At 39.7% G+C, this 23,275-nt stretch overlaps 1 protein-coding gene across 2 annotated transcripts in view; it reads left to right on the forward strand.

The window, feature by feature from the left end:
• Nucleotides 1-23,275, forward strand: part of NOX4 (NADPH oxidase 4) — a 112,704-nt gene that overhangs the window by 64,275 nt on the left and 25,154 nt on the right. For both annotated transcript variants that reach the window (XM_075717079.1, XM_075717084.1), the window contains exon 13: nucleotides 10,791-10,872. In XM_075717079.1, the coding sequence (XP_075573194.1) occupies nucleotides 10,791-10,872 (82 nt within the window). The remainder of the gene's footprint in view (nucleotides 1-10,790; nucleotides 10,873-23,275) is intronic.

A 23,275-nucleotide genomic window follows, 5' to 3' on the forward strand; every position in this document is an offset into this window, starting at 1 on the left:
ATTTTTAAGAAATTATTAAGTAAGAGTAAAAGAAAACTACCCAGACTAGTTATATATAGTAGTTTATATTCAGGGTGTGGGCTGGCTTAAGTTCTCGAGAATGACTTGTTTAATTTAGATGTAAGAAGAAATAACAGAATTGCTCACAGCAGGGTGAAATTAAACCAAACTTTTGATACATTTCCTGATACATTTGTGTGCATTACGTTTTATCACCTATCCAAAAAAAAGGAGAAAAACAATATCTAATGGCTCATTTCATTTGCCAGTCATTCAAATGATTTCCTGCTAAGGTTTTGATATTGCCCTTAGAGAGATGTTATAAGAAATGGAGCCTCAGATGTGATTAGATCTTTGGAAAAAATGTGCATTTCTTCCCAGTGGATCATCCCCAGCTGACTAGCAAAATTTATATAGAAAATAGGATCCAGCTGAGCTCTGAACACTGTGTGCTGTGTTGTGTTTCAGTGCCACTAGTGCTAGGAGTGCTTTTAGAGAAGAACTTGCATGTGTTCTCTGAAAGACACAAACAGCTGAAAACACAGGAGAAATTATTTTTATATATAAATGGAGTCCCTTAATACCCTATTTCTTCTTTTGTTTGTTATTTGGAGCCTTGTTACTTCTAGCGGTTTAGTTCAGCTAAGTGGTTGGCTGGAGGCAGGTTTTCCCCACAGGGTGTATATCAGTGCTGGTTTGTCGGAGCACTGTCTGTAAGTATTCAGCCTATTTCACCTTTCTGCCTGGCCCTCAGCACAGACCCTGAGAACAACTTAGCACCTTCCATGTAGGTATTCACACCACTTAGCTGTGAGGAAGTAAAAGTTATACTTAATGACCTTACTAACATCAGCTAAGTTTCAGTGATTAGCAACATCATTCACAGCTGCAGAAGGAGGGAAGAGGACTGGGCAGTCTCACCCAAGGCAGGGAGTGAGGGTGCATTAACAAGGAAACTCCAGTTCTCTTTTGCAAACTCTTTTTTCTGTAGCATTTTCCCTTCCCGTCCCATCCCTGCCCTAACGAAGAGAAGCCTGCATCTAACCTGCCCAGCATGTATGAAGCCTATGGCAGGGCAGTGTCTTGATTGCACGTTTATCAGCTGTGGGGACAGTTGCCTCCAAACCTGCTGTGTCCCTCTCCTCAAACAGATGTGGCTTTGCTGTTTTATCCAAAAGTGGCAATCAATGGAAACAGCACAAAATACTGATTTTTTTTTTCCCCATAAGCAGACCTGCTGATTATATCAGTTAGTGAAATTTAGCATGACTTTTAAGAAAGGAGTTGGCACAAAGAACTGGGATGTACTTAGCAGTGATGTGTCTATAGGGACATCCTTTGCTAGGCCAAAATCTGCTAGTGCTTCCCTCCTGTTCTGTTGTAATGGTGTAGGAGTGCTTTATACAAGACTGGCCTGTTGTGTATTTTAGGTATGCAAAGCATTTTTTGTGTCACTTAGCAACAGTGGCTGAAGATAAAATATACTCTTATCAGCTTTAAGTTACCTCTTATATTGGACAGGGAAAGGTTCATTAGATCTTGAATCCGAGTTTCATGGCATTGTAATTGTTCCCTCCAATATCTTTTGTCCTATCTACTTTTACCTGGGAGGGAGTAAAACAGACAGAGTCAGACTCTTCTCAGTGGTGCCCAGTGACAGAACAAGAGGCAATGGGCACAAATTGAAATACAGGACATTCTTTTTAAACAGAAGAAAAAACTTTTCCACTGTGAAGGTGGTCAGGCACAGGAACAGGTTGCTCAGAGAGGTTGTGGAGCCTCCATCCTTGGAGATACTCAAAACCCAACTGAACATAGCTGTGAGCAACCTGCTCTCACTGACCCTGCTCAGAGCAGGGAGATTGGACTAGACGATCTCCAGAGATCCCTTCTACCCTCAACTATTCTGTGATTCTGTGAAATTATTTTACAGTAATTTATTTGCATATTCAAGTGTAATAATGAAGCTGTGTCTGTATTAGTAAGAGGGTGAAACGATCCCGTGCTTACAGTCTAAACTGAGACCAAATATGAATAGACAAAAGCCCAAGAATGAGTTCCCAGTGACTGGTGGTGATTTTGTATGATACAAAACTTTAGCCTTGGATGGGATTAATTCCATTATTTTGTGACTGCCATTTAAATATGTTTAATGAAAAGTTCTTGTAGCTTGTTCAAATGTATAAAATATATCACACTTGCAATTCATAGACCTGGCTAAAAATACCAGTGCATATATACATACAAGTATGTACTGATGTTTTATATATTTGGTGACAAACTAATACACATGGCTGGAGGTGATGTGACCATGACAGCCCAAGAATAACACTTTGGAGTCATGGTAATTATTTCCATGAAGACATCAGTTCAGTGTTCAGCAGCAATAAAGAGAAAAATTATTAGGAGACAAGTAGAGAATAAAGCAGAGTAGATCGCTGTGCAGCTGGGTATTTCTGTGGTGCTCCCAGGACTTGAATCCTGTGTGCAGGTCTGGTCCTCGTCTCTCAGACAGGATACTGGACAGGGTTCAGGAAGGAATGACAAAGATGATCAAAAGCATGGAAAGGCATCCAAACACAGAACAACTGAGTATGCAGGGACTCTTTAGCCTGGAAAAGAGATAATTTATGGGAATATAGCAGTGGTCTAGAAAATCATGCATAACGCTGGAAGAGTGAGTGGGTAGGCCCTAACTATTAATGGTTTCTACCAGTACCAGAACTTTTAGTCATCAAATACAGTCAGTAAGACACTATTTCAGAGCAAACATAAGATGATGGACCTTCATGTGGTAGGTGAGAGACACATGGAACTCCTTGTCAGAGGATGTGGGATAGATTAGGAGATTTACATGGGGGACTGGGCAAGTACTTTAAAGGGAAGTCAAGGCATTTCTTAATAGACAAACCACCTTAGGCTAAGGAGATCCACTAAGATAGAAAAGGTTGGAGGCTGGGAAAGTGACAGCAGGAGGGTCTTGCCCTGTGCTGATTCTTCCATAGGTGTCTGCCTATGAAGCAAGATATGGGGGTAGGAGGGCCCTTGGTGTGAAACAGTACAGCCTGACGAAATTGTGCCTTTGCTCAGCTTTTTAGGGGCATACCCTCTGGAGCTCTGCAGTGCTGGATAGTATTGCAGTAATTGCACAGCTGGATAGTAGTTCCATTTCAGTGTTAAAATCCCATGTAGCTTTTGAAAGGTTAGGCTTTCTCAAGTTTCTGTATCAAATTACAAGTTACAAAGAGAGAACCAGCTGAATCCCCGCATAATTTGAGTCTTTTTTTGTGAATGTAAGGACTTTTTAGATCAAGTATCACAATTTTACCTTAAAGCCAAAAAGGGATATACTGATGCCTCATCATTTCTTTTTCTTCTGGCATGTTGTGAAAGAGGAAAGCACACCACTAATGAAGAAAATGGTAGTTGACCCTCCCGGCATTGGCTCATGGGGAGTTCAAACAGCAAAGTATGGCCCTTCATGGTCAAAGGGAGCAGTTGTAGAACTCAGTGCTAAAATTCTGCATAAATAACATTTGCTTCAGAGCATGTATTTGTAAAGATATTTTTGTAAGTCAGTTACCATTTTGTGTTGTTTCTAAACCCTGTTTTACTCTTGCACTTTTTAAGTGTCAAGTTGTGGAATTAATTCTACTGTCATGACAGAAACAGTCTTCAAGTATAGTAAGTACCTCTGAGAAAAAAAAATAATCTTAAGACATTGGTTTTGAACTCCAGCTGTCTAGCTAATCCCCAGCTCTGCTAGGGAGTTGCTGTATAACCTACAGAAGGCTTTCTAACTCAGTATTAAGCATCGAGACTGCTTAACTTTGGTGTTGTGTCGGCTTCTCTTCACTGGCTGTCTGGGGAACCCAAGTCTGGCAGTATAGCTAATAGGCAGTCTGGGTCAGTCACTGCTGTCTTGTCAAGTTAGAGATACAAAATGCAGTCTAAATATGGTCCTCAGCATCTCTCTTCCCTGTTTTGGAACAAAGCAAGTGATACTTTTTCCTTCCCATCATTCTTCTTCCAACCTTTTAAGGTTCCTTGGACAAGAACGGCCTTTTACTCTGTTTCTTCATTGGCTTATATATGGGTATACACACATAAATCATGCAATATGTGAGATTATAGTGTGAATGAGGGAGGTCATATTTATTTAGAAATAAATCTCTCCAGGCTAATTTTGACATAGTAGGTGGGACATTTTAAAGACATAAGAAAGCATGTAGAGTTCCAGCCGGGAAAGGATGTGCTGATGCCAGAATCAGGGAGGGAGAATGATTTCCAGCTGGTAGGCACAGAGTTAGAGGAAGAGAAGGAGCTCACTACTTTTCAGGTAATGCCGGTTAGGAGGGAAAGCAGGCTGTACAGAGACTTTCTTCAAAGAAAGGAGAACTATTCTGCAGGTCTGGAGTGACTGGAAGGTTCACTGTTGACCTGTGTAATGATTAGCTGATTTCCTTATTTTTACGCCTCTGCTTAAATGGACTAAAATCCTGCAAAAGAAAATGTTGAACAGAAGGATGATCCCTGTTTATTCACCTAGCTTAGAAAATGAAGGGACCAGTTGCTTTTCTGTAAAAGCTTCTCTATTTCCCTTAAATAAATATAAACAGCAAGGTTTTTAATACAATTTTCAACTTTCTGGGTTTTTACTAGCTTTTAATTCTTTTTAGTAGCTCTGTAAATGGTAGCTCTAATTAGTCTTTCAGATGACTGATCAGGAGGGAAGGAAATGGGGGTGAAAAAAAAGGGAGAATTAAACTTCGTGAAGCTGAATGGGCTGAGTATCATGGAAGTTCAAGCTGATCAAAAAGCCTGTCTCTTTGTATCAGCAAAATATGTATGTTTCAGGGGAATTCCAAGGCTTATGATGTAATCATTTTGGAACGTTTAGCTCATCAACATTGCCTCATCATTGTTTTCTTTCCTCCCCTTTTAATCTGATGGAGGGTATTTGTAGCACTGACTCTTCAAGAGGAGGGAAGTAATGCTTCCTTAACTTCATAAACTTTGGCCATTAATAAGCCACAGGCCAAACTAAAATAGTGGACATTTCAATTTTACGCCATCTTGTTGCTCATCATAGTTTTATAACCTTTAACTGGCAAAGGCTTCTTCCTAAATGCCTTTTCTTTTTACAAGGCACTGAGGAACTACTTATGACAGCATTTCCAAATGTAGAGCTTGAAAACAAGTTAGATTAGTGGGTCTCAAATCCTTTTAAATGTTCTTGGCAGTTTTAAGAAAGCTGACTTAATCTTTTTTTTTTTTTTTTTTTTTTTTAAATTATTGCAAGGTGCTGGGGAGCGATTCATGGTGCGGAAGGTGCTCCAGACCACTCTGCATTTTGCATAAAACTAGGCAGATTTTTTTTAGTTTGAAATTGCAGGGCTTGCAAGTGTCTGTGTGGTGAAAGATGGAACTGAGATTTGTGTCTCAATGAATGCAGAAGTGCTACAGGTAATTACAGAAACATGACTGCAAAATACCCAAATGCATGAGAGTGTCACTATAGATAGACCTTTTGGTAGACAGCTAGGCTTCTGGACCACAATGTTCTGAACCTTATAACTGATGAGGCTATTCTGTTCTCCCATTGTCTGGTTGCTTTGTAATCACATTTCTGTTTATTCTTATGAACTTTGATTTAAAAAATAATCCATAAAACCAATATAAAAAATCCTTATCCCATAAAAAGCAATTCCCATCAGTTTTACAGTGTTCTTAATTGAGTTGATTGCATGCAATTCAACCTGTTTTCATTAGAGGTTGAGTGGTCTGAAGCTGCTGGGTAAAAGGTGGTTGGGATAAACAGAACAGTAATATCTCAGATTTCAGGTATATACTGCTATGGCCTCATAGATACAGACCCATCAAACTCTGAAAGAGCAGGAATTTGATTTTTCAAGACCCTTAGAACTCAGCAGAGTGACTTTGCTGTTATTTTCAGTAAAGTCTTTGTAACAAGAAGGAGCAAGGGAAGAAAAACCACAAGAACTGACTTTTAAAGTCAAACCTGACACAACTGCAGTGTGTGACTTTTGGCATCATCGTCAAAGTGCTAAAGCAGTAAGAGCTTCAGGGATGTGACAGCTTTGAAAAACAAGGCCAGTGCTCCCTGTGCCATAGTGTCTCTGTCTAAAGAATGTGAATAATAATGTGTTTTAATTCACAGGGACCTTCTATACAAATTATTTTTCTTCACTTTGAGAGCCCCAGATATTAAAATGTCATAAAATTTCTCTTTGTCTGTCTTTCCACCTCTCTAATAGTGTGTCCTGGAAAAAAGGAAACTTGACTGTGTAACCAGTTTGAATGGGCTTCAGACCGTACGCCCATTCTTGCTCACATTTTTCTGGCATTACCGTTTACTCACTATACAGAGCACGACCCCATTCTGCTTGAGAACAACAGTGACATTCATCTAAATATTTCAAAGGGAAAATTTGCCTTGAAATGCATCCTTCTGTCCTTTTATTTGGTAACTGGTTTGTCATAACAGGTATTATAAAGATGTTAATGGGCATTTATACTGAGATTCCAGTAGCTGACTTGTGAATATGTTGAGCTGGGACAGAGGAGGAGGAACAAAAGGTGGAAAAGAGGGAAGAAGAATTAGATGAGAGACAGGGAAGAGAGCTATATGTAAGAGGGAAGATTAAATCTCTAAATCTTTCAATGGCAAACATTCTCTTCTCCTTCATAGTCTACAACCTTCCCGATTTAGGAGGTTGGGGCATAAGATTGTGTTATTATATCCAGCCTCTGGTCATCACAGGTAACTATGCTACACATTTAGCTGTACATGTATGATCCCGGTGAGACTGCCTAAATTTAACTGAGGACTTCTCACTGATCAAGGATTTGAAAGGAACTGTATGCTCAAAATGAAAGCCAGGAGGAAGTGGAGGCACTCAGCATGTTGAAAAGATAAGTTTGAGCATAAGATGTGACTGTGCAGCCATTCTTGATGTCCATGAGAACTTTGTCCTGTGGGTAGACTTGTGGGAGGGTCAGTGAGATGATGTCTGAAGTGTCACATTCAGCAGAGTGACAAAACAATGGCAAAATTGATCTCAGAACAGTGTAAAAATCATTAGGAGACTAGCTAGTACAGGCTTAAACTAATGCAAATTGCATGGGTAGAATGAGGGACGGAGATGATAATTACATATTTTCAGAAGTAAACCTTTTAAAACTTGGTTAAGTAAATGTTATTCATGTTTTGTTAACAAACCAGACAGACACCTAGACAAAAGCATCACATTTTAGGTACTAAACTGTAGGAAGTGATGGAAAAGACTCAGTTTTGGGAGATGTGTCTCTAAAATGATCCAAGTAATGATAAGGTTGTCTGTGACTTGGTTTGGTTCTATTGATCAACTAGTGTTTGCAAATCAAAATAATGTAAAAATGCTCTAATTATTAGTTTCATCAGTTCTCAAGTCTTTCATTTGTTGTTGTAGCATGGATTAGAAGAAAATCTTAGGTTTTTGAAAAAATTCCCTGCCTTGGAAGGTATCATTGTGATTTTTTCTTGCAAATTGAAAAGCCTTCTCTTGTCAAGCATTAAGCTTCTGATATTCACTTTTGTAAGAGCACCAAAAGTACCTGTGTTCTGTCAGTAGCTGCCAAAGTTCTCATCACCTCCCCCATCACCTTGCTGGATAGTTCTTAAAGGCAATAGTGTCTTTTGCACCAGTGTGATTTTTTTACTGTGCACACATATGTGTAACATGAGAATAGCATAGACCTGAAGGGTGAAGCATGTACATAATGGTCCTATGGGACAAATTAATCCTAAAGGCTTCTGTTCAGTGTGCCATTTCTCTTAAGAGGATTTACAGGACGTGGAGGCTACATATGCTGGAGAAAGGTGTAGGATGTATTTGAGATGAGGTGGAATGCTACCGTATAGCGTAAGTGTTGCCATGGAAAAATGAGTAAAGTCATATGGTGAAAAGAAAATACATCTGCCTGGGAAATTTGCCATAGCGTGGGGAAAAAAATAAAAGTTAACTTTAACGAAAACAAGATCCAGTAGGGAAGCTGTTTAGGCCAATTTCAGATGCCATAACTTGGCTGCTTTCACTCCAGTACTGGCCAGCTCTGTCACATTACTATTCAAAATATTTTCAAGATTGCAGCTTGTGAAATTGAGTCCTGGAGTGCTGCCAGGTGGCCTGGATCAATGGGAAAGGGCAGCAGCACAAGAAAAAGAGTCATGGAGTAAGGGATAGAGATGGAATATGGCGCTCTGCCTGGGTGCTGTCCATCTCATGCAGAACAATGGAGCAGAGCATATCTGTGCCCTCGCCGAGATGTGTTTTGTCTCTCCAGAGAGTCACAGGCCCTTTGCAAGGTCTGCCAAACCAACCTCACTCACTTACATGTAATGTGGTGTTGTGCAGTATTGAAATGAAGAGCATGACTCTCCATGCTTTGCATTGCTGTTGGCCCTAAAAAATAAATAAATCAGATCACCCCAAAGACAAAAATCCTTAATCGTGGTGACTTGCACCATGTTCTGGACATCAAAACCCTCAAGTCATAGAAGGAAGTGCTATCATTCAGTGTTTGCCATTGAAAACTTCCTCTCACTCCTCCCCCAGGCACACACAAAGGCTGTTCATACGAAGCGTTTTCATAAAGGGTTCCTAGGAATGCACCAGTAGCTTGAGTTGCATTGGGAGATTCCTGAGGCAGGGGTGGAAGTTAATGTGCTCATTCTGAAACATACACAGTGGGATATTTTGCACCAGTGAAAGCTTCCTGAAGCCTTTCAGTTCTTCTCCAGTGGCTTTTCAAGATCATAGCATACCATCTTTAAGGATGACAGGACATGTCCGCGTACAGCATATTGCTGTGTACCAGAGGACTGAGAAAAAAGCAAATCTCTGCATCTTCCTAAAAATTCAAAAAGAGGTGAAGAAGTAGCTGTAATGGCAGACTTTTTGTCAAGACAATGAGCAGGCAGTTCCCTGAAAGATGCTCATTGAGTTTCATTTCCAACTTTACAGCATTGCATTTATTGTTGTTGGCCACATTCAGAGGGAAAACTAAGTTACATTTTGAAGATGCAGTTAGAATTTTGGAGGTACAAGTGCTTATTTCTTTCAAAATTGAATCTTCAGACATGTAGAAATAAAGGAACAAAGATACTACGTATCAGCCCTTGTTTCTTCACTGCAGATCCTGGTATCTTGTCTGAGATGTTTGCAATACATCTTAGCCAGCTGATGAAAGACTAGATCAGACAATCTGAGACAATTGACCTTTAAAACTGAGCCCTTAACAAGAGAGTTTTTCTTCTGAATTTATTATGCTTTCTTCAAAGTATTATAACTTTATGAAGCATGGGTTTGGGTGGTTTTTTTTTTTCCATTTTAGAGGGTACATAGCAGAATTTCATCCAAATTAATGGAGTTTAGTTATGATGACATAACAGTACATAAAACTGAATGTTAAGAAAGCTATCGTATACTAACCTGTAAGAAGTAAAAAGGCTGCTATGGTTCCTTTTCAGAGCTGGGAGATTCAGATTTTTTCTCCACTGATTTTCTGTCCCTTGATTTCCTTATCTGTAAACCCAGTGTTAGAGGATATTTTGAGATACATAAGAGTATAAGGGGAGGAGGGACTACGCTTATCCTCATGTTCAGTTCCCAGAATGAAAAAACAACATGGAAGAGATAGCTAGTTCAGAGAAACCCGTAGTACAGCTACTACACACAACACAGGCTACAAACTGTGGTTTAGCAAATGAAGGATAAAACCTGTAACTGAAGACTTCTAGCCACAGTTATAAGGTATTGCAGGAAGAGTAGGAGATGGGAAGGACATCACCAGTGTCCTGGGTTTCTGTGCCAGTGGAAGACTGGTTAAATAAAAATTGCAGGTGATGGAAGGAAAGAAGGAAACAGAGCATGTCCCATGCTATAGAGAGCTGTGGGGTGTGCTAAGGGGATTTGACCTGGATGGGAAATTCCCTTCTATCCCTGAATCTGGGTATCAAGTGGATTTTGAGGAGGTTCTCATCTTCCAGGAACTGAGAAACTGATACTGATAGAAGCGCCTGCAGATCCCGCTTATGTATTGTGTCTAACTACCTCTAGAGAAAGGCATCGGAGAAAGGCAGCTGCACAAACCACAACCACCCCTCACTTGGTGGTCGGTGAAGCTATATTACAAAAACCTTGCCTACTGCAAATGATCCTATAATGCAGTTTTTAAAATATATAATAGTGAACAAAAAGCAGTCCAGTCTTCCAACCATCCTTGAAAATACCAATGAATCAGTTACCCAAGGACTCGTACTGCAATTTAATTTTGATGAATTAATTAATCTATGTTTCTTTAGACTGCTGTGATCCTGGAGTGGCTGGTGAATTCTTAGTGGCTCCTCCTTTCTGTTTAGACTAAGCTGTTCAAGGCAGGGACTGTTTATGGCTGTCTCTGTAAGAGACAGAAGACTTGTATGCAGACCTGAGAAACTTGTAAGCACTACTAGAATTCAATATTGGATGAAAAAAATTGCATTTTAAAACATTATTAAAAGGTTTTACAGGAAACAGTGATTTCTAGTCTTAGCAGCAGTTTTGTATGAATATATAGATTTTGTTCCCTATACACTTAGCTTTGTCCTCTGGTGATTATTGCTGGAGAAGAGAATTCACTGGTATTACTGCTTGCTTACTTGTGGCCTGAACTTGTAATGCAGAGTCACAGTCTGGGTTTGTTTTTTTTTTCTTTTCTTTTCTTCTTTTTTTTCTTTGTCCTGACAGAAAGATTTCGGGATTTACTGATTCTACATTCAAATCAAGATACAGAGATTCTGCCCATCTTTCAGCAGAGGCGCTATCCCAAGTAAGTAAGATTGTCTTCTTGGGAGAAATAAAATATTTATCCATTAGCAGTGAGGGAGAGCGAAGCATTTATGGCATTGTACATGCTTTTGGTGTGAAGTCCTAAGGCAGAGCTGTCAGGGACCCACACTTGCACTGAGCTTTGCCATCTTTCAGTGGTGTCAGGGAGAAGCAGACATGCTTTGCAAGCATGCCCAGCTGTCAGCGTGGAGGTGGTGGTGGAGTGCAGATGCTAAGTTGCCTGGATCAGTGTCTGGTGCAGCTTTGTTTCACTTGACACAGTGTTGACATAGGCAGATGTTTTGTCAGGCTAATCCCCACTCTTGTCTTGTGGGATTCTGTCATTTATGGTGACAGATTCCATTGGATTTTAACAGGCTCCCCTCTGGAAGCCTGCAAGCACTAGAAAACAATTTTTTCTGCCCTTTTTAGCGATATATGTACAGGCAAACCAAAAGAGTAGTCTTGTGTGTTTAGGAGGTCTTACATGTATTGAGTATCCTGGACAAAACCTCTTCTCCCAAGTGACATACCTGAACGAAACAATGCGTGCTCCTTGTTATTATGTTGGTTAAAAGAAACAGTCACTTTCAGCTAAGTCTTGAAAAGAGGCAGTGAAGGGGAAAGAAGAAGCAGAAGAAGCAGAAGCAGAAGAAGCAGAAGCAGAAGAAGAAGAAGAAGAAGAAGAAGAAGAAGAAGAACAAGAACAAGAACAAGAACAAGAACAAGAACAAGAACAAGAAGTCTTATGCATTAACCATAACCAGAGTGAGCAATGAAAGAAGACCAGTGCAGGATGGACAGACGGAAGAGAAGGAAGAAAGAATATCTGGAGCAAATCCAGCAATGGTGAAGCAAATAAGCAAAGTTACTTATTTTAATTATTATTGTTAGCAGGTTCCTGAAATGCATAAGAAGCGACTGGAGCTAAGTGTTAAATACTGCTCTTAAAATCTGATAATATGATTTTTTTTAAGAGCAGGCAACAAATAGAGGGGCTGTGTGCCAAAAACCAGTCACCTCGCTGTGAATACTTGAAAATAAAGGCACTCAAGGGTGAAATCCTGATTCTGAAAATGGTGAAATTTTGCATTGACTTTAAAGGAGACAGAATTTTATCCCCCTGAATTTATTGTTTGCATTATCCATTGTCACTGTTTTACTGGAATACTATGGAGGTACAATATATGAAACTGTGGGAGACACCTTATGTGGATGGACTGGTCTACTTGTTTCACTAGGACTTCCATGAATTATCACTTTTCTCCTCATGCTGGAACAGTTATTTTTCCATGGTGTAGAATGCTTTGCTTGGCTTAGATGTTTTCAGTTATGGTATGGACACTGTCAGACTGGTCTGAGAAACTAGTTTATCATCCTTCCTCAAAGAACAGATTTGTTTCTATATAAATCATTCCTAAGGTGTCTGACTTTCCATTTCCTTACCTTCAATTTATTGCTAGCATTCTTGGCAAGTACATCTACTAGCAATATTACACATTGTCAGATTCATGGGTGAATGAGTGCCAGATGTCTTCTGTTCAATGGATGCTTCAGCTCTTTGCAGATCATACAACAAATAGCATGTAGTATGGAGCTCTATTGCTATCTGAAGTTATAGTGGCCTTGAATCACAAGATGATACATGTTTTCAGCTACATTACTTGGCAAGATTGACTGATTCCTCTAATATACAAAATCAGCCAAACTTTGACACCTAACTGAAAGAGAAGTTTGCGTATGTTCTTAAAAGCAATAATTTTCTGTTTATAGTATCATTAACTGGTACAAATTTTCTTGCTGGTTACAGAAATTTATCATTTATTATTGGTCATTTAGAAACTGGTTGACTATTGACATGTCCTAATTTCCTGAGGGGTAGTCTTTCAAGTGAAATACTTGAGTTCAGCAAGGTAGAAAACCTTTCATCTTCATATTTTTGTCTTATTCCCATGTCAGTTTTTTCCCTTCCCTGTGTTCATTTGCATTGAAAGATCAGTTAACAGAATGAGATAATGAACAGACAGATCTCATAAATCAGTGTCCCTTCATTGACTTCAGCTGAGCAATGGCTGGTTGTACTACATAAGGATCTCAGCAGTAAGGTCATTTTAATGAGATGTTGTCATGGGGCACAAGCTGGAGCTTGTGATGCTTAAGTAAATCCTAAGAATATGGAAGGTTAAAAATAGGGAGAGAAATTCTAGTAATGACTTAGCTGAATAGCTTGACTAAGCAGGGCTTGGTAGGTAGAAAGGACAAAAGTTTGCACATATTTAAGAGACATACGTCCAAAGGAAGAACGTTGGATAGGAAGATGTTCAGCATCTCTCAGAATATTCAGTCATAGTAATAAATATTAAATGCTAAATGAGCAAATGATAATCCATCAGTTTTTGACAGAAATAGAAACCTTCATGTTCTGGCCTGAATTATGTTCTTGTACATTTATTATATTAAGACCTGAACTCTTTCCCAGGGAACAGCAGGATAATTTTGGGCACATGTTTGTTCTCAGAGATGTCTGTGCACTGGAATGGCTGGAAGAAGTTTTCTAGAATACGTATGCACATTGTTCTGGATTGGCTGGGGTAAATGTGTCAAAGAAACATGCTTTGCACTCCTGGTTGATGAGCGGAGAAATGCAGGATCTTTTTATTGTCCTTGTGTTTGCCTGAGCTTATTCTGCTGGTCTTGGCCTAGCCAAGGAGCAAATACCTACTCTGGCATGTGGAGGAGATTATAGAGGGGCCTGAGATTACAAAGATTAAGGTTCGTAATGCCACATGGCATGTCACTTTAACTTCCTTATTACTCTGTGTCCGCAAGTAGCATGGCGTCATGAGCACCAGTTCTCATCGTGGCCTGTGGGCTGAGATGCAGTACTATGCCAGCACATTGGTACAGCATCCATCCAGTCAGCCCAATCTGCAATATGCATCCTCTCACTTTTCTTTACAAGGCTGCACAGCAGAAGGAGCTTGGCTTTATCTTATGCTTCACTCACATGACAATGTAACTGTGTCTTGGAAAAAATGATGGAATATGGAATTATGTTCTCCATAAATGCCTACAGTAGAGTTTCTTAATGAAACATATTGCATGGCACGTAGTTACAGGTTATTGAACTAGCAAGACCAGTCTAATCCAGGCAAGTCATTTTGATACGCCAAGTGGATGATGAAATGCATGGTTCAGAAATCAGACATCACTAGAGCCCCCCTCATCCACCTCAGCAGGAAACCCACCCATCCACAGAGAGAAATGTTTTGAGGAGAAAATCTGTCTCCTAGCTGACATGAAGGCATCGCCATGTCCGTGAGGACTCACATTCCTGAAACTAAGAATAAACCTGCAGCTGTGAGCAGGCGAATGGGCTGGGGCACATAGCAGCCTCCAAGTGTATCTGCCTGGGAAGAGCCTCTGCACGCGAACAACATCACAAACGTACTTGCAGCTTGTTCCTTCTTTCCCTCACTCCAAGAGCACGTTGAAGTCACTGAGGTGAGTTATGCCAACACAATCAGGCCTGTCAAAAAACTAAACTTGTTGCAGTGAGTCTTAGCCTGACTCATCACTTTGACAATGAGCATTATGTCTCCTAAATCTCTTAAAAACCTTTTCAGAGTTTCATTCCTAGCACATTTCTGCAGGAGTTTTCGTCACGCTGGTTTCAAGCTCATGCTTTCCTTGGTTGCCCGCTTTGCTCATGAGATTCCTACTGTTTTATCATACGGATTCAGTTATAAAATGCAAGAACTGCTGGTGCTGACATAGGCTAGAGAGGATTGCTCCTGAAGAAGACGCTGTTAATTGGGCTGTAGGGGTCAGCATGTGACGGGGTGGTGGGTGCTAGCAGCGGGGGGGCCTGGATCACTCTGTCTCAGCTGGGTGTCTTGGTCTTTTCCTGCTGTCTCCACTCCGCTCCTGTTCACCCGTGCTGTGTGCGCGAGGGAAGGATGTGCAATTGCCTTGCAACAGTAGAGAGAAGTGTCTCTTGTAGATAGGTCTGATAATGTCAAAAGAAAAAAAAAAGCCAAAAGAACAGAATGATAAGGCAAGTGATAAAAGAAGTATGAGAGTGAGGAACGATGTTGGTAGGTGAAAAAGGCAGGAGAGAGGCTGACACTGCACAAAACAGCGCTTGAGAGCAATGTGCCAGAAATGCTACTGGCGTTACAGCTTTTTAGCAAATTTCTCTCTATACAAGTGACTTGAGACATCAGCTGTACTTTATATTTTCAAGATATTGCAGAAAACCTCAAATACGTATGTGGGTTTTTTAGAGGGATTATTTGCTTCTTTATTTTCCCCCTTCAGAAATATTTGCAGTCTTCATTCTTGTCTTCTGTGGGTTTGGTGGAAACATTCTTGGATGATTCACAGATTTTAAGAACAGAAGGAGCTGTTATGTTCCAGCTAATTTGAGTCCCTTCTTAACATAAGCCGTAGAGCATTACCTGATAATCCCTGCAGCAAGCTTCTGGTTCAACTGGAGCATGAATTTAGAAAGACATCCAGTCTTTAAATTGAGATGTTAAAAACTGGAAAATTCACAAGCCTTTAGATCAGCTTGTTTCAATTGTTAATTACTTCACGTATGTATATCATTAGTTTCTTTAACTTCAGTTTCCAGTCTCTGCCATCTCACTATACCATTTTTTGCTAAACAAGAAATCCTGTACTGTCTGAAATGATACCTCCATACAAGAGGTTGGAGGCAATTTTAAAACTTATCCTTCTCTTGAACAAATTAAATAAAAAAAACTTTCTCGCAGGGTAAGGCTTACTTAAAAGGTCTCTAATAATTTGTTTTCTCTTTCTAAAACCTTTCCAAAGTTGGGTGAGGGTTTGTTGTTTTTTTTTTTTTTTTAAACATGGGCAGGAATTAAGGAAGTATTTTGGTAACTGTTTCCATAATGTGCACATAAAGAAATAACAGGACTTCTTTGTAGTCAAATAGGGTGACAATGTAAATTGAGCACTATCTTATTATTTAAATGGAGTTACAAAGTGTTGGACTTTGGAGAAAAAAGTGAACTTAGAACCTAGCAGGTGTAATGAAATAACAGAGTATTCCAAATACATTTACTTTCCATCTGTCATAAACTTGCAAACCTTTCTTTGGCATATATTCTTAGTAAATTAAGGTAGACTTGTGCATGCACAAAAATATTGGTCTTTTTCATGTCAAAAAAAACCCAAAAATACAGGATGCTGATTTTTATATGTATATGTATCTCCAAATATATATTTTTGGAGGTCATCTTTGAAAAGCTGATGAAAGTTTCAGCTCATACAAAGCCAAATGGTGTTATTCAATTCTCATCATGGAGTAGTCTAGACAAATAGGCGGCAGAAAGTTAGTGCCCTAAACCATTGTGCCATCTGTTTCCCAATTGCTACTCATTTTAATGATAATGGATCTGTAATGGATCCATGCCAATTTACAACTCAAGAACCAAGCCAAGAAACTGATAATATTTCATAAATAATACCCCAGGAATAAAATTTGTATCTTATTTGTAACTGTCTCAAGAATGTTTTTCCTTTTAGAGAAAAATAATTTGTGTCTAACTTGTTGTGGCTTCTGGAAGTGATGATGCTCAGACAGTGCATTCACTGAGATTCCCCAAATCCCAGATTTAAGCACACACAAGAGCAGCTAGCAGGATTGTGGCCTAGAAACCCAATTCAGTTTGCATTAGAAACAAAGGCAACATCTTCCTTGGTGTTCAATAAGAGGAAAAATCATGACTTATGCATTCGTCACTCAGTCTTCATTGTAAGGCAAAGAGATTTTTAATTTTAAAAAGAGGTGGAGAACTTTCACAGAGTGATTTTCTATAAAAGGCTTTCTGTGAAGTGTTTTACAAAAGGTGTTCTCGTGTTACAGAGGAGAAACTGAGGCGTGGGACTCTGATGTGAGTTACCAGTGTCACCCAGGAACAACTCTCCTGGGGACAAGGCCAGAAATAGAAATCAGGTCTTCCGCAGTCCTTTCAGTTGTGTGCAATTGGCGCTCTCATCTAAAATAACATGTATCCTGTTTTCCACTGCAAAAACCACGTGGCCTGCCCATATTGCTGAAATCAGATGGGAAAGTGCCAAGTGAAGGAGCCTTTCAGAAGTGCCCACACAAGCACTTTAAATGCTTTGTGTAGCATTGTACATTAAGCATGAAAATTACTGGTTTTGAAGTGCTCCAAGGTTTATTTCAAAATGCAGGCTGGAAGCTAACTCTCGCCAGCAGCAGTGAGCCCTCAGAAAACCTGAGTCTCAGAGAATTTTGATTACTTGATAAAAAAAGAGATACCTGCTTAAGGAATCTGTAATGACATTTAAAAGAAAGTCAAGCTGTTTATAGAGAATAATGTTTGTAGGCTTTTTTAGTCGTTTGGGATTCTGTCTCTTATTTTTCATCCTTTTTATTTAATATGACTTGCAGTGGTATCAGGTTATCCTGCAGAGTTTGCAGACCAGTGCAGGGTTGAGCTCCATGGCAATAAAACCTCCACTATAAGAAAAGGGCTTTTTCCTGTCATTTGACATTTTTAACAAGTGGTAAGAACAACAGTGGCAATGGGTTAAGGGCTGGTAGCTGTTTATAAAAAAATAATCATGTTACAGGAGTAATCATGTCACTAAAATTGCAAGTATTGGATCTTATTGGATCTAGATTTTCTTGAAACCATAATGAAAATGGGAAGAAAGAGGACAGTAATTCACACTATGCACTACACGTTTGGGCTCATACCCTACAAAGACCTGTGTGGACACATCCACATAATATCAAACAAGGCCAAGTCAATATCTTAAAATATTTAGGATTGCATATTAAACTCAAATGTGGGTCATACATTCCTTGAGACAGAGGCTGTATTTGTTTAGAGTATCAGCACAATGCCCCAGTAACTTCTAGTGCAAAATAAAGACACTTTTGTTCTCTTTCCAAAGGCCTCGAGCTCAAGTACCGACAACACGGAGTGAACCAGTCCCCTTAAAGTCAAGGAGATTTTTGCTGCTAACTTCAACAGGGCTCAGACCAGGAATCTAAGAAACTTTGAAGAAACAAGTACAAATATTTCAGATGTAGAGATAGATATGTGGGGAAAAACCTGTATCCTCTGAGAGATTTGTGCAGCAACGTACATGCAAAATTGAAGCTCCATGTGTGTATATATTCTCTTTTAAGTACCAAGCAATCTAGAATGCAAGTTTAACTTAGCTCTCATAGCATAGTTGTGGCTCATTAGCAGTCATGAACTGTTTTATGCAAAACACTGCAATACTCCCAGTTGAGAAGGAGAAAGGGCTGACTGAAAATAAAAGATGCCTAAACCTTTCAAAATATTTGGGAGATGAAATCATTGCTTTGTTCAAAGTGAATGGTGTAAGACAAAACATTACAGCTGTTTTTCATTCTGATGTTTGGGAGCATAAGCACAGTTCTTGATAAAGCCTGTTGATTTAATTGATGTATACCTGCCTATTACTGAGCAGCGGTGTGAGACTGTGAGGAATTATCTGCCACTAGCTGTCTTGAAGGATGTTTTTTTTAAACAGCTCAAACAGAAGTTACGGTAGTTTGATGCAGAAATTATTAGTAAAGTCCTTTGATTCATTATGCAAGAGAGAGTTACAATGATAGCTTCTGGCCTTATATTCAGTTTTAACACAGTTTTAAAAATAATGTCTTACATTAGTTTAAAAAATAATTTCACAATTACCATAGTTACAGAAATCCAAGCACCAGGCTCTTGAAAAACAAGTGCTAAAGAGTTGTGGTTGTTGGCAGTAGTGACTTCCTCCTTGGCTCTGTGGATAAAAGGGAACAGCATCATTCATTCACTCCTATACGCCTACCTGCACATTAGCAATTTAATTTTTGGTCCCATGCTTTCAGTGTAGGACCCCGGAGGCTGTTTTCTTTCATAGAACCTGTTAAAGGAGGCAGCATCTTTTATTGGTGTTTTGTTAGTGAGTCTTGGTAAAAAAGGGAGAAAAGGAAGATTCCAGCTATAATAAAGGGGAAAATGGATGATATTCACCGCTAAACATGTGAAAGAAACTGGGAGAGAAAAAGGAGTTGCCTACCATATCTTTCTTTATATTTCATGTAAGACATAAGCAAAAATATATTTCCTGGTCTCTAAGGACAGAAATCTAGCAACACTCATTGCTGTTCTGGCCCTTCCCCAAACAAGGTTTGAAGCAGCAGGAAAACTGTTAGATAAACGTCTGAGCTGTACCAAAAGTCCCTTTTCATGCCATTTAATACCTCAGTAAACAGCATACACTGCTGCTGCCTCTGGGGTATGCTCTGTGTAAGAGCAGAGGGGAGCACAAACCTTCAAGCCAAAGGAGACAGTTACGATATTCTAGTTTTGCATAGTTTTGCACACAGTGGGCAAGGATGGCTTGTTCTCATCAGGACATGAGCCTAGATTTCAGTTTTAGCAACCTTTTGGTGGGTGGCACTGGTGGAGTTGTTCAATTCTGAGTGCCAGGCTCTTCAGTATATGTGAGGGAGACACTTCACATTTCTTTTGCATGCAACAAGTTGGGCTTTAATCTCTTGGTGATAATCAGGGGCACAAGAGGCCCATGTTGATCTAATAGCCATCCCTTGTCTCTTCTGAGAAATGGATAGGAGATCTGGGCTGTGGGATGCCAACTGGACCACCCCGAATTGAGCATCCCCAAGTAAACAATGTACGTCAACCACATTTAATGAAGATGTCTCAGCATCTAGGTTAGAACGTAGCTCAGAAGTAACTGTCAAAACTTTAAAAAATGGCAGTGGTAGAAAATCCATTTCATCCAACATTCCAGCTGTTGATTATCCTCAGTCATGGGGACAGGATTTGGCTGCTGGGAGATTGTACCCAGTGGCCCAAGCCTTGCCCCAGGGAAAGTTCTTCTATGACCACATCAAGTGGTTTGCAAGAATCACAAGTGCTTTTGAACAGCCAGACAGATAGCAGCTGGAAAACATTGTTAGCAGCTGCAGAACAGCAATGGTCTGTGATATTAGCTGCCAAATCCTTTCTGAGTGTTGCCTAATCAGCTAGCTGAGGCTGTTCATGAGCAGAATTGGAGACTAAAGTAGATAAGTCCTAACACAAAAATGGTTTGAATAGAAGATATTTACTGAGTTGTTGGATGGTGAAGATAAATTGGGTGATATTCAGAGTTCCTGGTTGTTGTTTTTTAATAGAAGAATTTTGTGGATTACAGATTTGTCAGAAAATTGCCAGTTTAAGCACCGCACCTAAAGTGAGGTATTACACGTGTTGGGTGAGGTCACTAGCAATGCTTTTACTTTGTATCATGAATGTAGTGACATTTTTTCTCCCCCCAAAGCAATGACAGAAGCTGTGTTGTAGGCACCAACCAGAAAGAAAAAGATACTAAAAGTGTTTGCTTTAGAGCCTAATAGCTTTCATGTAACGCTTTGCTTTATGATTTAATTATCCATTGCTGTCAAGGTATCTTTGTAATATGAGCTTTAAATTAAGTTTGTGTGTGGTTGAAACTCATTTAGAACCAAACTCTGCAATGAACTTGCCTCATTCCTGTGGGAGCTTGTATAAGGCAAAATTGCTGCGTATTCCAAGAAAAAAACATGGGACCAGGGTCAGTCCTCCTACCACAAATCCACTTGACCAGTATGGAAACAGTAACCTATACTACAACCTATACAGCTGGCAGTGTAAGTGTTCTCTGTATCCTCTCTGGTTTCAAAAAGTACTTGACAGTGTCTAACAAAAGCCAAATGCCTGAGTGCTGCTGAGGACTGAGGTCTTGCATGGTGATTTGTGATGTTACCTAAGTTTATTATAGCTTTGTATTTTGCTTCACTGTATACCATATCTTTACAGCATAAAATAGTTTTTTAGATACATTACTGTTGGTGATTTCTAGTCTTGGAATGTTTAATGTATGATTAATTCCTCTTTTAGACAAATTACCATAAAAGATTGAATTTCTTGATTATATTGATTTCCCTCTGCTAAACTAATTCTGAAGGTCTTAAAATAGATTAAATTGTCCTTTTTTGCATGGATAGCTGAAGCTTCCTAAACAATATTTGAAATGCAGGCACTTATTTCCAGTGTTTTCTCCAAAATAAAAGTATTTGCATCGCCTCAAAAATCTCAAAATACTTTGAAAGCTATTTGTAGGGGTTTTTTTGTGCCATACTTCTTATGTTATGAGGGGAAGTAAGGCAATGGCAGTGGTCGGTGACAATTTTCCATCACATGGTACTCATACCAGAGCAAGGCTAAAGAGATGGTGGCACAGTTGGGCCATTTGTTTTCTCATGCTTCATCCCCAGATGTATTTTCAATTCGTATAAGGCAAATCATGTAGATATAATGTCATCTTGTGAAGGTGTCATAAACCTGATGTAGTGGGCTTTTGTGCACTGTGAAGATGAAACTCTGTGATCTTAAGAATAGACCGAGAGTATCTCCTGCCACTGCAGTTTTCAAGGGAAGTGGTTCTAGGATTTCAGCTAATCGCTCCATCGGTAAGAGTTTGAAGTGTGCTGGAGAGATCCCACTCACTTGGCTCAAATCTAGGAAACTGAATCTTCATTGAAGCTGGTATAAGATAAAATCTGGCAAAGTTGTGAACTGAAATCAGGCTTTCCATAAATTTTTAGTATAAGCTGCAAGAAAGACTAGAATGTACCAAAATCCATTAGTTAGGGCGATACACTAGGCAATTCAGTTGCTGTGCCAGCATTTCTGAGTGGGAAGGGCAGGGGCTGCTGTCCTGAAAGATCACAGCTGATCTGAAGAGTGTAAAAGCCATTGGTTACATATCTAAGTTATTTCCAAGTGAAATGCTATTCTGCTTTCCCTCAAGAAAAAGCAAACTTTCAATGAAGGACAATCATTACATGCCAGCCTCTCTGTCAACCCTGTTTTGTTTCAGGGAGATGACATGAAATTTTGCTTCAGCTCACATATGTCAAACTTGCTGGTCAACTGAAGAAAAAGAAAAAACTCTAATAAAAGTTTGGTTTCTGAATGGCTTGAAAGGGAGCAGTGATGCTGGATATTGTGTGGTCTGATGGGGAGGATGGAAGGAGGGAGGGAAGGAGAGCAGGGGGGAGGAAAAGACAGCTGTAGCTTTCTGTTTTGTGCACAGTCCACATATTACACGGAGAAAGATACCTTAATTCAAAAGAACAGGTTTACCTTATGGGATCGGCAGAGCAAAATAAAATGAGCTTGTTCAGCTGCATAGGGCTCTGATTGCAATGAGAGCCTCTGGGGACTGCTCTGCTGTGACAGGCAAGCGATGCTGCTACTGACAGACAACTTGAGCTCCTTCTGTCTTCTGTTGGGGAGGAGGGTTTAAGGAATGTCTTGCTAATTTATTTGTGGATCACTGTGTCCCCAGGACAAAACAGGCTGTGCGTTTGGCATCCCCAAGGCTTCTTTCACCCATGGTGCCATTAACACGCACTTGAGCATCTAATTCCAAGCTCTAAGTGCAGCAGAAGGGCTGTCCCCTGGGGCTTAGCCCCTGCTTCCCTCTTTCAGAGTCAGCACAAGCAGCACTTCTGAGATGGGGAACTTCTGTAGCTTTCCCATCTGCAGCAGTACTTTCCTGTTTGAATGCATTTTTTGTGTGTGTCTGTGTGCATTTTGCCTGCACGTTATTAGATGGCAATAACTAGCTGTGTAGTGGTTGGTGGTTAATTTTTCTTTTTCTTGGTGCAGATTTGCACTACAATTAAGAAATCCACTTTAAGGGGTTGGTGCAAACAGTGATTATCAAGATTTGGGCTGGTTCTCTCAAGTCGCTTGATAGCAAAATAGAGCAGGTTGGCTGAAAGCAACTCTGAAGAGCATCACCAGAGCTTAAGAAATCCATTTATTTCTGCATTGGCTATGCCAGCTATACATGGTCAGATGAACCCTCCTCACTGAATTAACTCTGTTGTTAGTTATTTGGCCCTGCATTCACATTCTGTCACCAGTGAATAGCATCTCCACCGTGTGGAAATGTGTTGGCAATTAAAAGCCAATTAAATTTGGCTCGTTCCCCTGTTCCATCCTTCTTATGATGTCCAAGGAGAAGACTCATGACTGAAATATTTAGCATCTATTAAAAAAAAAAAAAAAGGTGTCTTGATTTTGCTGAGTCTGGGGTTTTTTTTTTTCTCTGCACTTTAAGGTCTCTTGGAAGGTGAAAGTTCAAGGGACGTTGAACCATAAAACCTTTTCATAGAAAAAAAATATATCAGAAGTGCTTCTAAATCATGTACGGTTTTATTATCACTGGGTCACAGGTAGTAAAAAACTCTATGCACTCAAGTATTTGAACACTGTCATGTAAGGTTAACTGAACTGATGAAATAGAATTAACAAGGAAATAACAGG

This window comes from Pelecanus crispus, chromosome 1 (genome assembly GCF_030463565.1).
Source record: "Pelecanus crispus isolate bPelCri1 chromosome 1, bPelCri1.pri, whole genome shotgun sequence".
In the NCBI taxonomy this organism is placed as follows: Eukaryota; Metazoa; Chordata; class Aves; order Pelecaniformes; family Pelecanidae; genus Pelecanus; species Pelecanus crispus.